This window comes from Leptonychotes weddellii, chromosome 4, assembly GCF_054177405.1.
Source record: "Leptonychotes weddellii isolate Sample4059 chromosome 4, ASM5417740v2, whole genome shotgun sequence".
Classification (NCBI taxonomy): Eukaryota; Metazoa; Chordata; class Mammalia; order Carnivora; family Phocidae; genus Leptonychotes; species Leptonychotes weddellii.
In genome coordinates, this window is record NC_138372.1 from 97,536,265 (window position 1) to 97,553,871 (window position 17,607).

At 37.9% G+C, this 17,607-nt stretch overlaps 1 protein-coding gene and 1 long non-coding RNA gene across 3 annotated transcripts in view; one reads left to right on the forward strand and one right to left on the reverse strand.

Annotated features, from left to right (window-relative positions):
- Nucleotides 1-561: 561 nt before the first annotated feature.
- The window catches only part of UBE2V2 (ubiquitin conjugating enzyme E2 V2), a 39,159-nt gene continuing 22,113 nt past the window's right edge, over nucleotides 562-17,607 (forward strand). Inside the window, exon 1 of one of the 2 annotated variants that reach the window (XM_006734120.3) lies at nucleotides 562-642. In XM_006734120.3, coding sequence (XP_006734183.1) covers nucleotides 627-642 — 16 coding nt within the window. In that variant the 5' untranslated portion in view covers nucleotides 562-626. The remainder of the gene's footprint in view (nucleotides 643-17,607) is intronic. The other variant, XM_081815980.1, reaches the window with a different exon arrangement.
- LOC145720896 (uncharacterized) lies at nucleotides 4,687-4,943 on the reverse strand. Its single transcript, XR_014144160.1, has 2 exons — nucleotides 4,890-4,943; nucleotides 4,687-4,727 (listed from the first exon to the last, which is right to left on the reverse strand). It is a non-coding gene; the product is annotated as an uncharacterized LOC145720896 (long non-coding RNA).

Below are 17,607 nucleotides of genomic sequence, written 5' to 3' on the forward strand. Positions count from 1 at the left end.
TTGAATCATTTTTCAACACAGAATTGTCAATGCCCTATTTTGTTTTGACTTTTAATAATATGCTTCTTTTAATTCAATATATCAAAATATTATTTCCATATTTAATCAACATAAAACATTCTTAACGAGATGTTCTTTACATGAATTGTTAAACAGTTAGGGTTTTGCAAACCTGCGCTGTCTCCCTTACAGCACATCTCCAGGCACGAGCTCATAATACACGTGGTTGCCGTATTAGGGATTGCAGCCGCACTGCACATGCCTTTTTTTAAAAAATTTAAAAAAAATTAAAAGAAAATTTTCCCCTCCGCTCCATTGCACATGCCTTTTAACAAATATTTTCTCTTTGCCTTTTTGCTCTACATTAGGATGACTGACTCAACGTGATGTCCCAATGACTTTTCGACTTTTACTTTCCATCAACTGTAGTAGCTTAGGAAGCCGCCCAAACAGCCCCAAGGCCCTGCATACCCTTGGGCTAGGTGACCTGAGCTAAAGCCGCCGGGGGAGGAGCCCATGGTGACGCGCGCCGGGACGCCGCAGGGCGGGGGGCGAAGCGGCGCGCTTCCGGAAGTGGCACTGACGTCGCTGTGCGTGCAGGCGGCTGCGTCGGGCTGCAGGAGAAGATGGCGGTCTCCACAGGTCGGTTCCCTGGTTGGGCTGCCTGCTTTCCCACTCCAACCCGGCTTTGCCCCTCCACTTGCTGCTGGCGGCCGGGCACTGACTGTGTGGGAGAATCTGGAGTGCGCCTTCTCGGACACCGGGCTCCCCGTGGAGCGAAGCCCGGGAGCGGGGAGGGGCCGGGCGGGCCGGGCGCCGGCGCCCAGGGCTTGGGGCGGCCGTCGGGGGCGGTGGGTCGTGCTTGCGCGTCGGCCGCGCGTCCTCAGGCTGGGGGCGGGGTGGCTCTGGCGCGGGCGCACTCGCGGGGTCTGGCAGGTTCGGGTCCGATTGCTGAGCGGAAGACGGTGTGGGAGGGAGGCGAGGAGGCCCAAGGTGGGCGGTGTCAACCTCAGGCCAGGAAGGGTTTCAGGGTAAGGGGCGTCATGGATAGAGTGGGGCTTGCGTTCCCTTGGGCTTGCTTTTATATGGGTGGAGGAAGAGAGGACTGAGGAGAAGAGAACTGTTAATCTTTGTAATAACGGAGAAAGGATGACCATTCCTACCTGACTGAATACGTGTTGTCTTTTTATTCATTTAAATGCAAAACTGTAGTGCAAGTAAAATAAAAGCATAGAGCAAGGGAAAGCTAATTGAAGAAGTGGTTTCTCAAGCTGTTCAACTCTTCTCTCGTACTGAGTAAAGTGGTTTCCTATGAGCACAGACTTTGAAATTAAATATTAACGCTGAGATTTTCGAAGCTTGACCATTTTAAAAAATGTTAAAATGAAAATGTTAGGTTTTACTACTTAAACATATGTTTGATCTTTCATTTTTCCTAGTCATTATTGAAACCAGGTTATAGAATAGTGTGATTTAATAATTCATGCCATCATTGCATGAAAACGAATTTTTAAATCTATATTGTGCTGAAAAATGGAAGGTTGCAGTGTATGTTACTGGAACACCTCAGAATACATTCAACATATATTTTAATGAAAAATTGTGTCTTTTAAGTCTCATCTTTATTTACAGATGTCATAGGTGATGAGATCTTTAACAGTTTTAGCACTGAGAAATATACTTGAGGTCAGAGCGAACTACTAAAACAAGGATTATTTCAAAAATGAGGTTTTACTGTTAAGACTTGCTATTTGAAATCCTGTGTGCTTATGAATGGGCCGTATCTTTTTAAGAACTGTGCTTAGTACCTATGGGTTCTTGAAAATTTAGTTTTGGTAGTTATGAGTTATAGTCATTTGATAGTTATTAGTAATTTTGTGGATTGCATTGTTTATTTAAACATGATTTTTTCCTTAACATTATACGTATGAGAAAGTGTGGAAATATTTTGAAAAGACCAAGTATTAGATGATATTAATGGCAGATACTTTTTGTTAACTACTTTTAGTCATTTTTAAGGAAGTCAAATATAAATTATAAAGATGTTGCTGATTATTGTTATATTTCCTTATGCATACATCGGATGCTTGTGTTTTCTAGTTTATACTTCAGCATCACAATTGTTATATTTTCACTCTGTTTTTAGATTTATGAAATTTGAAGCCTTAGCATAATTAATAAGGGTGTTATTTAGGCATTTGAGCTTTCTTAAACCACTGAAATTCATTTTGAAACTATTACTAAAAACTTCCCCTGGTAAATTTCAGAATTATTCTACTCAGTTTATGTGCTTTACATTATTGACAGTATTGAACTGAGAGGGATATGAGTGCAGAAGCAGCTTTGGACTTTTTAAATTATACTTTGTTAGTTATATTTTTTTATTCTTTGCTTCTTGGTGGCATGGAAGGGAAACAGTATGTGTATATTGTGAAATAAATGATGTAACTTGAAATTTATTAAAATGAGATGAGCTAGATGGATGTAATAATGTACATGTTTTGGGGTGCCTGGCTGGCTCAGTCTGAGGAACATGGTTTTGATCTCGGGGTCTTGGGTTTGAGCCCCATTTTGGGTGAAGAGATTACAAAAAAAAAAAGAAAACTTTGTAAAAAAGGGAATCATTTAAAAATGTACATAGACAAAGTAATCTTGGATAAAAATAGTTATTTGATAGGACAAAAAGAAGAGACACCTGACAAATATTTTTTGATCTTTTCTAAGGAATTTTATTTATTTTTTATTTTTTAAAGATTTTATTTATTTGTCAGAGAGAGCGAGGGAGGGAACACAAGCAGGGGGAGTGGGAGAGGGAGAAGCAGGCTTCCCGCTGAGCAGGGAGCCCCATGTGGGGCTCGATCCCAGGACCCTGGGATCATGACCTGAGCCTAAGGCTGACACTTAACAACTGAGCCACCAAGGCTCCCCAGGAATTATATTTTAATGTGCATTATCTAAAGGTGCATTACCCTTCCTTTTACTAGAAGAAAAATTGGGGAGAAAAAATTCTAATTAGAATGGGAACTGTTGGTCCTCTTATTTTGCAGATGAGAAAACTGAGGCCTAAAGAAATACAAGATTGTACATAGTGATGGAGTCAAGATTAGAATTTGGGTTTTTTTTTTGTCCTCAGTTTAATGTTCTTTCTGTTATGAGGAACTGTGAATTTGGAATATTCCTCAAACATGAATCTTACTCCTTTTTATGCTTGAGAGTGACTTTCACACTTTTCTTTCTAGCAGAATCTTTGTTTCGGACTGTTAGATGCTTCTTATGAATGGAAATTGGGCTGTGGTGGAGACCCACTGGCTAGGTTCCTCTTTTCCAAGAGGCAGAGTCACCTTGGGGGGGTCAAGAGGATTTCATAGGACATAGCTTAAACACTACTTTAAGGAATAGAAATTTATTAGTACATTTAGTAACTTTGATTCAAAAATTTAATTAGATCCCAGCACTAAGAAAAGACGTAGATAAAAAAAAGTATCTGCAGTACTTTAAAAAAAATAAATTTTAAATTTTAGAACAGTTTTACAGAGAAGTTGTGAAGATAGTACATAAAGATTGTACATTAGAGTACCTAATGTAGATTTTCTGTCTCAGGATCCCATCTGGGATACATTGTAATGTGAAACATTTTAAAATTTCGTATCACTTAAGTTACACTAGTGTTACAGTGGTGTTCTAGTCTTTGAATGTAGATGATTGTAAAATATCTTTAAGTAATGAGAAGCTCAGGAAAAAATGGAGTATTTTTTCTTTGATAGTGGGTCTGTGTAAGCCATATGGTTGAAAAATGAAACCAAAATAAAACTAATTACTCTCTTCAGAAGTGGGTAGCATTGTGTATATGGGAACAAGAACTAGATTAGCAGTGTTTTAATTCCCCTGCCAGCCCCTGATAGATTACTGTGGCATGATAGGCATGCCACTGGATCTCTTAAGCCTTGCTTTCCCCATCCCTTCTATGAAAAGGTTGGACAACATGAGTTTGTTTTCCCCATCTTCAAGATTAATGAGCAGAATTTGGGAGTAGTAACAGAAAAGATCTCCATGTGTAGATCATAACATACAATCTGGGAACTAAACAGTAGGAGAGCCAAATTGCAGTAGTCTAGTACATTTCCCTCTTGAGACTTTATTACCTGGCCTGATAGATTTTTCTGTGTCCCTTAGGAACCTACATACCCTTGATACACGTTTGCTCTTGACAATATGATTAAATAATACAGCCTTACTATACAGGCAGTCATCCCTTTGTACAGTACTACAGAGTGGTAAAAATGACGATTCAAACTGAAACTGTTCAAGGCATTTTTTTTAAAGATTTTATTTTTTTGAGAGAGAGACCAAGAGAGCATGAGTGGGGGGGTGGGCAGAGAGAGAGGGACAAGCAGACTCCCTGCTGAGCACAGAACCTGATGGGACTTGATCCCAGGACCCCGAGATCATGACCTGAGCCAAAGTCAGATGCTTAACCAACTGAGCCACCCAGGTGCCCCCAAAGCAGTTTTATTAAATAAGAAAAATTATTACTCTGTGACCTTTGAAAATGTTTGCTCAGACATTAAAAACTCTTCCTGTGGTTACAAGTGTATAGGAAAATGAAAAAAAAAATTGTAAAATAGTATTTGCTTAGTACTCGAAATTAAACATGAGACATTAAGAATTAGAGTGTTTTATTTAAAAAAAAAACTTGTCAAGAGTAGTTGGAACAGTGTTTCCTTTTTCTCATATAACTTAGGATGTGGAGCAAGCATCTTTTCTGTGCTTTGGTGAATTGTCATACTCACAAGCTGGAATCATTTCTAATATTTTATCCTTTGTGCTTTGAGTGTTAGGAAATAATCTGTGACTTTCTTTATTGTGAAGTGTTTTACTTCCTCTGGAACATTGTCATCCTTTTCTTAAATTACTTCCCTCATATACATCCATAAGCTCACATTCACAAAGTTCATGTGGCTGCTCATCTAGAGTCTCCAACACTTTATGGTCGGGTATTTCTTCTATAACTACTTATATTTGATTCACATTTCACTTCAGTGTTACTAGTTTTTGTTTCTTTGCTGCACTTTCAGTTTTCATTTCTTCGCTGTGCTTTGATTGCTTTGATCTTTGTTGGCTAATTTCTTTTATTGGCTATTTTTATAGAATGTCACATGGGTTGGGGTGCCTGGGTGGCTCAGTTAGTTAAGTGTCTGCCTTTGGCTCAGGTCATGATCACAGGGTCCTAGGATTGAGCCCTGCATCGGGCTTCCTGCTCGACCCAGGGTCTGCATCTCCCTCTCCCACTGCATCTCCCTCCCCCCCGCCGTGCTGTCTCTCTCATGCTCTCTTTCTCTCTCTCTCAAATAAATAAAATCTTAAAAAGAAAATAATGAGAATATCACATGGGTTTACTACTGGCAGACAAGGAGGCAACACTACTATAAGCTTTGCTGTCTGTATGTGACTAACAAATGTGCAATGACCCATCACCAACAGATGTGAAGTGATTGGCCACTGGTTACGATGCTCATCTATTTAGTGATTCGTGGACTGGGGAGCTAGCAGCAAAGTTTGTACTTAATGCAGTTACTCATAGTTACTAGGCTGCTAATTGAAGCTTCAGCCATGTTGTTGGGGGACTGGTGTTATTTAAACGATGCTAACTGAAATTCAGTCAGGCAAATGGAAACTATGGAAAGCAAAGATTATCCTTAGTGGAAACATCCACTTGACAATTATTTGGGGAGCTGTTTGACACAAAATTTTGAAGTGGATACATGAGGCTTGCAGACTAGAATAAATGGAATAAAATTCAGTGTTCAAAAGTTTGTTTCAAATATAGTTGACTTTTTAAAAGAGCTGATGCTTTTATAAGTAAATCTTTGAGGTAATATTATAAGGTGGGTCTTCAGGACTGGTGTTTGTGAGTGACTTACTCTTATTTACAAAGTCTCCACTGATTTGTATAAGAGCAGATGTTATATTCAGTTTAAGTTAGAACTCAGCAAAGTTCCAGACCACAGGAGAGAAATCCGTAAAGCCTGTGTAGGTCTTTACATAAATTGAAATAGTAGTTCTAAAGGAAAGCACATTATTATTTTTTTTTTAAAGATTTTATTTATTTATTTGAGACAGAGAGAATGAGAGACAGCATGAGAGGGAGGAGGGTCAGAGGGAGAAGCAGACTCCCTGCCGAGCAGGGAGCCCGATGCGGGACTCGATCCCGGGACTCCAGGATCATGACCTGAGCCGAAGGCAGCCACTTAACCAACTGAGCCACCCAGGCACCCCAGGACCCTGGATTTTAGAAACCATTTCAAACCCCTGGGGAGAATAAGGAGCCCAGGTTACATAGCTGTTGCCCAGTCTTCCCAGTCCCACAAAGCTTGGAACCAGGTTCTTCTACCTGATGAACATACACAGTCCTGTCCAGAGGCACCCTACTTGGAGAAGTAGGTAAGAAGAATGGGGGAAAGGGGAGTCAGTATTAAGTGTCCTTAAGGGCCACTTTATGAGCAATATGGAAATGTCCTTTCCTAGTTTTAGAATAGACATTGTTAGCTGCTCTCCTGGAGAATAGTAACTTCTGTTACTTTTGTGTTTTCCCTTGGTTTGCCTATCTCACTGAGATATCTAGAGTATCTGAGCAAAGTCTTCAACAACTTACTGCATTGTGTTTGAATGTTGAATGTATCTGACACCTGAGTGTAAGCTTGGGGAAAGGATTCTGTGTTGGTGTTAGAATCAGCAGCACCTGCTACCGGACGACAGTCCGGTCGATAAGTGTTGAGAGGAAGATTGAAAGTAAGCACCTGCCATAAATTCACGAAGTGTTTTTTGAGTGCCTCTTGTGTTGCCATCATTATGGTACAATTTCTATTTAAGTGATTTAGTGAGAAAATAAATGGTTGAAGTAAAATCTAGCTTTCTCTCTTTGTAAATTATGTTTTACACATGAATTCTGTTTTTAGTTTATTTTTATGAAGTAAAACAGTATTAAAAGATTTTATGTTCAAGTTCATTCATTAAATAAACACATTAAGTTGGTTATTTTCTCCTTATCTAGCTGAGTTAGTATACAGCACATAACTATATGAATGAATTATTCGTATAGTTCCAGAATTTTTTGGGAGTATCTAGGGGCTGAGTGGTTTTGGTTGTAACCTAGAGTATCAGTAGCATAATTAATATTCTGTGCATAATGCATCTCCTAAACCATAGAATTGAGATACTTTACAGATCCTGTATTCCAGAGGTTTTTCCACTTATATTTAAAGGTATAGTACAGATGCTTCAGATGTACAATATTTGATTTGAATTTTGTTTTTTTCAGATGTTTTTATTTACCATGTTTAATCAGTTCTTTATTTTTTTAAAGATTTTATTTGAGAGAGAGAGAACACGCGTGCGTGTGTGCGAGAGAGCACAAGCGGGGTGGAGGGGCAGAGGGAGAGGGAGAAACAGACCCCCAGCTGAGCAGGGAGCCCTACATGGGGCTCCATCCCAGGACCCCAAGATCATGACCTGAGCTGAAGGCAGACATCCAACTGACTGAGCCACCCAGGTGCCCCATATACCAGATTTTAAAGTACAGGGTTCTACAAGCATGTTAACGTGTGTTGTCATTCCTTGATTAAATATTAAGTAGTTATTATAAACTTAAATGTATTGTAGGGGCGCCTGGGTGTCTTAGTTTATTAAGTGCCTGACTGTTGATTTCGGCTCAGGTCATGATCTCAGGGTCCTGGGATTGAGCCCTGCATTGGGCTCTGTGCTCAGCCGGGAGTAGGCTTGAGGAGTCTCTCTCGCCTTCTGCCCCCCCCCGCTTGTGTGTGCACATGTGTGCACGCTCTCTCTCTAAAATAAAATCTTAAAAACAATGTAGTGAAATAGTTTTTAATTTCATGCAATTTCTTGAAATATTTATTTTAGAGACAAAAGTTAAAATTGCTATACATGATAAACCTTCATTTCAGCTAAAGAATATATTTTTAATATATTTTTCTGTGACTTAATGTAAGTATAATTTTTAATATTAAATCAGTGTTTATATTACCGTTTCATACTATTGATGGATATAATTCCATTCTAAAGTTTTTTGTAAGGTAAGTCATAAGCCTTGATGTCAATAATTCTGTATTCTTAACATTTTTGACATTCTTGATGATAGCATTTAATGTGGGACTGTAATTGCTGGTTTTGAAAAAGCTAGTGGGGTTATAGGCCTAGTTAGAATTGTGGAATGGGTTTTTTTCTGAGTGAAGAACTGTGAATAAGGATTAATGATTCAGTCAGATTTGTTCCTTTGCTGAACGAGTGGTCAGAGCTAATAGGATGATAGGCCTACTTAGCTAGGAATTCCACTGATGGTGTGTGGAAGAGAGTAAGTGTATGTAGTCCAAAATAGAGGGCAGTAAAGTGGTGACACAGAATGACTTCATACTTTTCTAAAATATTCTGCTATTAATGACATTGTAAGATAAAAAGTCCTAATGAGTTTAAAGCATCATTTATAGGTTATCTTTGGGTCCATATTGATGAACATTTGAAAACTTCTGATAAATATGACCGATGTGTATGTGTTGTTAATTAGGCCTGTTTTTTCATTTATACACAGTAAATGTAATTCATGTACTTTATTATTTTTTTAAGTTTTCATTTTAATTTCAGTTAGTAAACAGGGTTATATTAGTTTAGGTGTACAATATAGTGATTCAACACTTCATACATCACCTGGTGCTCATCACAAGTGCACTTTTGAATCTGTATTACCTATTTAACCCATTCTCCCACCGACTCCCCTTTGGGAACCATTAGTTCTCTGTAAGACTCTCTATAAGTTCTTGATTTTTGTATCGTTTTTATTTCCCCTTTGCTTGTTTGTTTCTTAAGTTCCATATAGGAGTGAAATCATATGGTATTTGTCTTTCTCTGATTTACTTATTTTGCTTAGCACTACACTCTAGCTCCATCCGTGTCGTTGCAAATAGCAAGATTTCCTTCCTTTTTTATGGCTAAATAATATTCATTATGTTCCACACACACATACACACACACCTTTATCCATTCACCAGTTGATGGACACTTGAGCTGCTTCCATATTGTAGCTATTATAAATAATGATACTGTAAATATAGAGGTGCATGTATCCTTTTGAATTAGTGTTTTTGTATTCTTTGGGTAAATAACCAGTAGTGTGATTGTGGATCATAGGGGAGTTTTATTTTTCGGTTTTTGAGGAACCTTTACTGTTTTCCACAGTGGCTGCACCAGTTTGCATTCTCACCAGTGGTGCAAGAGGGTTTTTTCCTCCACAAGCTCATCAACACCTGTTGTTTCTTTTGTTGATTTTAGCCATTCTAAGAGTTGTGAGGTGATATCTCATTGTACTTCTGATTTGCATTTCTCTGATGTTAAGTAATGTTGAGCATCTTTGTTGGCCATCTGTATGTCTTTGGAGAAAGGTCTATTCATGTCTTCTGCCCATTTTTAAATTGAATTGTTTTTTGGGTGTTCATTATATATTTTGGATGCTAACCCTTTATCAGATATGTCATTTGGAAATACTTCTCCCATTCCATAGATTGTCTTTTAGTTTTGTTGATTGTTTCCTTCATATGTCTCGATAGTTTGTTTTTGCTTTTATTTCCTTTGCTTCAGGAGACATATTTAGAAAAAAGTTGCTGTGGCCGATGTGAAAAAAGGTACTGCCTTGTTCTCTTTTAGGATTTTTATGGTTGCAGGTTACACATTTAGGTCTTTAATCCATTTTGAATTTATTTTTGTGTAGGATATGAGAAAGTGGTCCAGTTTCTTATGCATGTTGCTGTCCAGTTTTCCCAATACTATTTGTTGAGGAGACTTTTTCTCATTGGATACTCTTTCTCACTTTGTCAAAGATTAATTGACCATATAGTTGTAGGTTTATTTCTGGGTTTTTCATTCTGTTCCATTGATCTATGTGTATGTGTCTCTTTTTGTACTGTTTTGATTACTACAGCTTTGTAATACACCTTGAAGCCTGGAATTGTGATACCTCCAGTTTTGCTTTTCTCTTTCAAGATTGCTTTGGTTATTCGGGATCTTTTATTGGTTCCATACAAATTTTAGAATTGTTTGTTCTAATTCTGTGGAAATTGCTGTTGGTATTTTGCTAAGGATTGCATTAAATGTGTAGATTGCTTTGGGTAGTGTAGACATTTTAACAATATTTGTTCTTCCAGTCCATGAGCATGGAATATTTTTCCATTTCTTTGTGTTGTCTTGAATTTCTTTCATCAGTATTTTACAGTTTTCAGAATATGGGTCTTTCACTTCTTTGGTTAGGTTTATTCCTAGGTATCTTACTATTCTTGGTGCAGTGGGAAATGAGATTGTTTTCTTACTTTCTCTTTCATCTGCTTCATTATTGATGTATAGAGAGGCAACAGATTTCTATACATTGATTTTGTATCCTGCAACTTTACTGAATTTGTTTATCAGTTCTAGCAGTGTTTTGGTGGCCTTGCTTTCAGGTTTCCTATATAGAGTATCATGTCATCTGCAAATAATGAAAATTTTACTTCTTCCAAACCAATTTGATTGCCTTTTATTTCTTTTTGTAGTCTGATTGCTGTGGCTAGGACTTCCAGTACTGTGTTAAATAACAGTGGTGAGAGTGGATGTCCTTGTCTTGTTCTTGACCTTAGGGGAAAAGCACTCAGTTTTTCCCCATTAAGGATGATGTTAGCTGTGGGATACAATTCATGTATTTAATTTTATTTTTTTAGAGAGACCGGGGTGGGGGGGGAGGGGGAGAGGGAGAATCCGATGTGGGGCTGGATCTACGATCCTGAGATGATGACCTGAGCCAAAATCAAGAGTCAGATGTTTAACCGACTGAGCCACCCAGGCGCCCATAATTCATGTATTTTAAAATGATTTTAGGTAATGTTTTAAATATGACAGTTACCTGAATGTACGGCAATTGGCCTTTTAAGTTTTTGCATTGCTAAACATTTTTCTCCAGAGTACTTTTTCAAACCTGCTCTTCTCACCTTTACCTATCTATGGCTATATAGCAAAATCACTGCAAAACTTAGTGGCTTCAAACAGTGATTCATTCTTTCTCATGATTTTCATTAATAAGGTGGTTCTGCTGGTTTCACGTGATGTTGGGCTGGGCCTGTTGCCCAGGTGCCTTGGTTCAATAAGGATTGGCCATTCTCTGGCCTGTTTGACTTCTTCACATCCTGGTAGTGTGGCTTTCAAGAGAGCTGAAAAGAAGAGAAGCCATCATGCCTCTGAGAATGCTATTCTCACAACTGCACCAGCATCACTGTACCATATTCTATCAAAATAAGTGGCAAGGCCATCCCAGATTCAAGCGGAGGGGAAATAGCCTCTATCCCTTGATGGGGGAGGGGGCTGTGTCCTGAGGGAGAAGAATTGTTCATAGTTGGCTTTGGAGGCAGTCTATAGACTACTCCTTGTCTTTTGTTCTTAAAGTTTTTTTTTTTTTTTTTTTTATTCATTCGAGACACAGAGAGAATATGAGCAGGGGGAGAAGCAGAGGGAAGGGGAGAGGTAGGCCCCCTGCTGAGCAGGGAGCCCGATGCAGGGCTTGATCCCAGGACCCTGGGATCATGACCTGAGCCAAAGGCAGACGCTTAACCATCTGAGTCACCCAGGTGCCCGTCCTTGTCTTCTGTTCTTGAGGACAAATTCATAAAGTGGAATTTTAAGTCAAAGCATATGAGTAAAAATTCTTGTTATATTTTGTCAAATTACCTCTTAAGCAAGGTAGAATTGATTTCCAGTTGTGTGTAATTATGTATAAATATACTTTTCTCACAGTTCTACCAGCACTGTGTTTAGCATGTTTTAAATTTTATTTTTTGATGGATGTATAATTTCATCATACTTTAGCCTGCCTGTTTTTAAAAAATTTTCTTGTTTGTCTTATATTCTTGTTTTATCATTTGTCATGTCTGTGAAATATATATTACCCATTTATTGTCATAAACGTGTGTGAACATTTACTGCTTGTTCAAGGAACTGGTTATTGATATTAGCAGGTTTTAATAATTTAAGAAGTATTGAAATCAACTTGAAAATTTTATACCTTATATTTAGTACTTCTTTTATTTTTCTTTTCAACTTCTTAGGATAGGATCATGTCCGATAATTCTGAAACAGTCCTCTAGATAAAATGAAGGAAGGTTAAACGGGGAGGAAAATTAGACTACACTTTTCAGTGGTAGAAATAGCAAAGAATTTCTGGCCACCTTTAATGTGCTACAAAGTACAGTGATTCTCAACTATTTTGATTGCAAGTTAATAAAAGAATCATGAATTTTTAGAAGGTAAAGCAGTATAAATTGCAAACACTAAAACTGCATTTTATCTTTGATTTAAAGGCGTTTCAGGAATCATATAGGTAAGTTGTTTTTTTTTTTTTCAAAATTGATCTCTGATAGCTTGCGCTCATGGAGTTCAAGAATCCTAAATTTGGAAAAAATGTGGTTCAGGAAGGATTCTGAACCAGAGAATGGAGATGAGGGCAGAGAAAAGGCGAGAGGATTTCTTCTTCCTGTTGCCTCTTCTTTCTCCCTAGTCTGGTGGATTCCCTCCTATAGTAAGCTTTTATGTATTGATCATTGAGATTTGTTGGGATGGACAAAAGGTTGTACATTACTGATGTAGTTTAGTTTCACATTTCACGCTGAAATACGCAAAGTGTAAAAGAAAACACTATTTGCTCAGAGTCACCTGGCTAGTTTCTGGGTAGAGCAAAATATTAATGAAAATTTTGTGTTGCTTCTTCTTGTCTTTAGCACTTCTCATACTCTGATTTCTGTGTCTTGCTCCCCTATTAAACTGTAAGCTGCAAGAGGGCTGGGAGTGTGTCAGTGCTAGATCCCATTTGTGTCACATAGTTTCTAGCTTGTAGTTGATTTTTGATTTTGGTTAATTGGAAGTAAATAAAATTACAGAATTACAATAAAATGAACCACAGTTTTTTTAGTTGAGGCATTTCCTGGTCTTTCATCACAACTGATGCTGTTTTCCTTTTCTTCCTTCCTTATCTATGGAGTTAATGCTTATGGCCCGCCCCCGCCCCCAACCCCACCCCTTGCTGCAGGTAAAGTCGGAGTTTGCAAGTGCACCTGTCCTTTCTGTGTTGAGCCCTGCCTTCCAGGCCATATCTGGCTCTTTGCTCATTCATTCTCAACTACTATCCCCAACATTGCCTACCATTCTCTCTCTCTCTTTTTTTTTTTTTTTTGGTGATGTCCCTCCTTTTTTAAAGAGACTTTAAACGGCAGGAAAAAAGCTCTCTCAAATTCTAGTGAATTATTCTTGCTTCAGGTGTTTTTTGAAGAAATAAAATATTATCAGTACCCTTCCAAGTACTAGGCCTCTTTCTCTTTGCCCAGAGATGACTGCTATCCTGATTTTGGAGTATATTGCACAAACGTCTTTCTACTTTTGCTGCATATGTGTGTACTCTGGAACAGTATAAAGACTTATTTATATATGGCTTTTGAGGGGTTCATTTTTTTTCTTTTTAATTGTGGTAAAATATATATAACATAACATTTACCATCTTAACTGTACAGTTCAGTAAGGTTAAGTATATTCATGTTGTTTGCAACAATCTCCAGAATTTTTTCAACTTTCAAAACAAACCATGTACTCATTAAATAGTGTGCTTTAAAAACTTCAGAACTGGGGCGCCTGGGTGGCTCAGTTGGTTAAGCAACTGCCTTCGGCTCAGGTCATGATCCTGGAGTCCCAGGATCGAGTCCCGCATCGGGCTCCCTGCTCAGCAGGGAGTCTGCTTCTCCCTCTCCCGCTCCCCCCTCTTGTGCTCTGTCTCTAAAATAAATAAATAAAATCTTTAAAAACAAAAAACAAAAAACTTCAGAATTGATGGATACTTACAGCTCTAATTCTTTTACTGTAATTGCAATAGTCTTGTGTCATTGATTATACTTTGTTAGTCTTAGGTTGTTTCTAAGTTTTCACTATTAGAGATAATGCCTAGTGAGCATTCTTATTCCTGTCTTCCTCTGAGCACTCAAATGAATTTCTTCACCTCTATGCTTGGATCTTTCTAAATATTACAGTTTGCTCACCAAAGTAGTTGTACTAGTTTATTCTCATGTCAACAGTGAATGAGCTTCTCTTGTCTACATTTTCATCAAATCAAGTATTGTGAGACTTAATGTTTGTCTTTCTGGGGGATAGTTATTATGGTTTTAATTTATGTTTCCCTGATTACTGTTGATGTTAAGCATCTTTTTATGTTTATTGTTCAGTCCTTTTTCCTGTTCTGTGGAGTTTCTTATTCATAATAGTCTTTTCCTTGTCTCTATATTTTAGATGGTAACATTTTGCCAGTTATGTTACTCGAATCTTCTTTCAGTCTGTGGCTCATCTTTTATCTTTCATTGAACTTGTTTTCTATTTTGTGAAGTTTATCAGTCCTTTGATTTTGCTTTTTTTTTTTTTTTTACTTTTAAGAAATCCTTTTCTATATCTCAAGGTCATAAGGATACCTTATATTTTCTTAAAGTTAATATTTTGCTAGAATTAGCAAATCAATTGGCCCAGAATTGATTTTTTATGTATACTGTGAGATAGGGATCTAATTTTTTCCATATAGGTAAAATGTCCTAACACCATTAACTGAAAAGTACATTCTTTTCCTAGTTTTTTCTTTTGGAATAATTTCAGATTTACAGATACGTTACATAAACAGTACAAACAATTCCCATATACCTTCACCCAGATTCATCAAATGTTAGTATTTTAACGGTTTTATGTGCACTTGCATATGTGCTTTCTTCCCTCTTCCCTTCCCACACAGACACATTTTTTTCTGAACCATTTGAAAATAAGTGACAGACATATGCTTCTTCACTCCTAAATATGTCTCTATGTGTTTACTAAAACCAGGCATTCTCTTACATTACAACAATGTAATTTTCCAAGATCAGGACATGAACATTGATACAGAACTTCTAACATACAGGCCCTATTCAGATTCTGCCAGATTTCCCACTACTGAGCTTTATTTATTTTTTTACATTTGTTATTTAAACTCAATTTAGTTAACATATACTGTATTATTAGTTTTAGGGGTAGAATTTAGTGATTCATCAGTTGCATATAACACCCAGTGCCCATTATTTCAAGTGCCCTCCTTAATGCCCCTCACCCAGTAACGTACCCACTCCCTCCCCTCCAGCAACCCTCAGTTTGTTCCCTATAGTTAAGAGTCTCTTATGGTTTGCCTCCTTGTTTGTTTTTATCTGATTTTATTTTTCCTTCCCTTCCCCTCTGTTCCTCTGTTTTGTTTCTTAAATTCCACATATGAGTGAAATCATATGATAATTGTCCTTCTCTGACTGACTTATTTCGCTTAGCATAATACCCTCTTATTGGTTGTTACCAGTGGCGAGATTCCATTCTTTTTGATGGCTGAGTACTATTCCATTGTACATATATACACCACATTTTCTGTTTATGGAATCTGTTGATGGATATCTGGGCCCTTTCCATAGTTTGGCTATTGTGGACATTGCTGCTCTACACAGTGGGGTGAATATGCCCCTTTGAATCACTATGATTGTATCCTTTGGATAAATACCTAATAGTGAAATTGCTGGGTCTTATGGTAGCTCCATTTTTAACTTTTTGAGGAACCTCCATACTGTTTTCCAGTGGCTGTACCAGTTTCCATTTCCACCAACAGTGTAAGAGGGTTCCCCTTTCTCCACATTCTTTGCCAACATCTGTTGTTTCCTGAATTGTTAATTTTATCCATTCTGATGGGTGTGAGGTGGTATTTCATTGTGGTTTTGATTTGTATTTCCCTGATGCCGAGTGATGTGGAGCATGTTTTCATGTGTCTGTTGGCCATTTATTTGTATGTCTTTGGAGAAATACCCGTTCATGTCTTCTGCCCATTTCTTGATTGGATTATTTGTTCCTTGGGTGTTGAGTTTGATAAGTTCTTTATAGATTTTTGGATACTAACCCTTTGTCTGGTAAGACATTTACAAATACCTTCTCCCATTCCGTAGGTTGCCTTTTAGTTTTGTCAACTGTTCCCTTTGCTGTACAAAAGCTTTTTATCTTGATGAAGTCCCAATAGTTCATTTTTGCCTTTGTTTCTCTTGCCTTTGGAGATGTATCTAGCAAGAAGTTGCTGTGGCCAAGGTTTCTGCCTGTGTTTTCTTCTAGGATTTGGGTGGATGCCTGTCTCACATTTAGGTCTTTCATCCATTTTGAGTCTATTTTTGTGTATCATGTAAGAAAGTGGTCCAGCTTCATTCTTTTGCTTGTGGCTGTCCAGTTTTCCCAACACCATTTATTGAAGAGACCGTTCTTTTTCCATTGGATATTCATTCCTGCTTTGTTGAAGAGTAGTTGACGATAGAGTTGAGGGTCCATTCTGGGTTCTCTATTCTGTTCCATCGATCTATGTGTCTGTTTTTGTGCCAGTACCATACTGTCTTGATGATTATAGCTTTGTAATACAGTCTAGGAATTGTTTTACCTCTAGCTTTGGTTTTCTTTTTCAACAATTCCTTTGGCTATTTGGTGTCTTTTCTGGCTCCATACAAATTTTAGGATTATTTGTTCCAGCTCTGTGAAAAATGCTGATGGTATTTTGATAGGGATTGCATTGAATGTGTAGATTGCTGTGGGAAGCATAGATATTTTAAGTGTGTGTTCTTTCAATCCATGAGCATGGAACGTTTTCCCATTTTTTTGTGTCATCCTTAATTTCTTTCATAAGTGTTCTGTAGTTCTCAGGGTACAGATCTTTTTTTTTTTAAAGATTTTATTTATTTATTTGACAGAGACACAGCGAGAGAGGGAACACAAGCAGGGGGAGTGGGAGAGGGAGAAGCAGGCTCCCCGCAGAGCAGGGAGCCCGATGCGGGACTCGATCCCAGGACCCTGGGATCATGACCTGAGCTGAAGGCAGTCGCTTAACCAACTGAGCCACCCAGGTGCCCCCAGAATACAGATCTTTTACCTTTTTGGTTAGGTTTATTCCTCGGTATTTTTTCATTTTTGGTGCAGTTGTAAATGGGATCGATTCCTTGATTTTTCTTTCTGCTGCTTCTTTCTTAGTACATAGAAATGCATCTGACTTCTGTGCATTGATTTTATATCCTGTGATTTTGCTGAATTTCTGTATCAGTCTAGCAATTTTTTGGAGTATTTTGGGTTTTCTACATAGAGTATCTGTGAAGAGTGAAAGTTTGACTTCTTTTTGCTGATTTGGATGCTTTTTATTTTATATTTTTTTGTTGTCTGATTCCTGAGATTAGGACTTCCAGTACTGTTTTGAACAGTGATGAGAGTGGATGTTCCCTGTCATGTTCCTGACCTTAGGGGGAAAGCTCTCAGTTTTTCCCCATTAAGGATGATAGTCGCTGTGGGTCTTTCGTATATGGCTTTTATGATGTTGAGGTATGTTCTCTCTAACCCTACATTGTGGAGTGTTTTTATCAAGAAAGGATGCTGTATTTTGTCAAATGCTTTTTCTACATCTATTGAGAGGATTATATAGTTCTTATGTTTTCTGTTATTAATGTGGTGTATCACATTGATTGATTT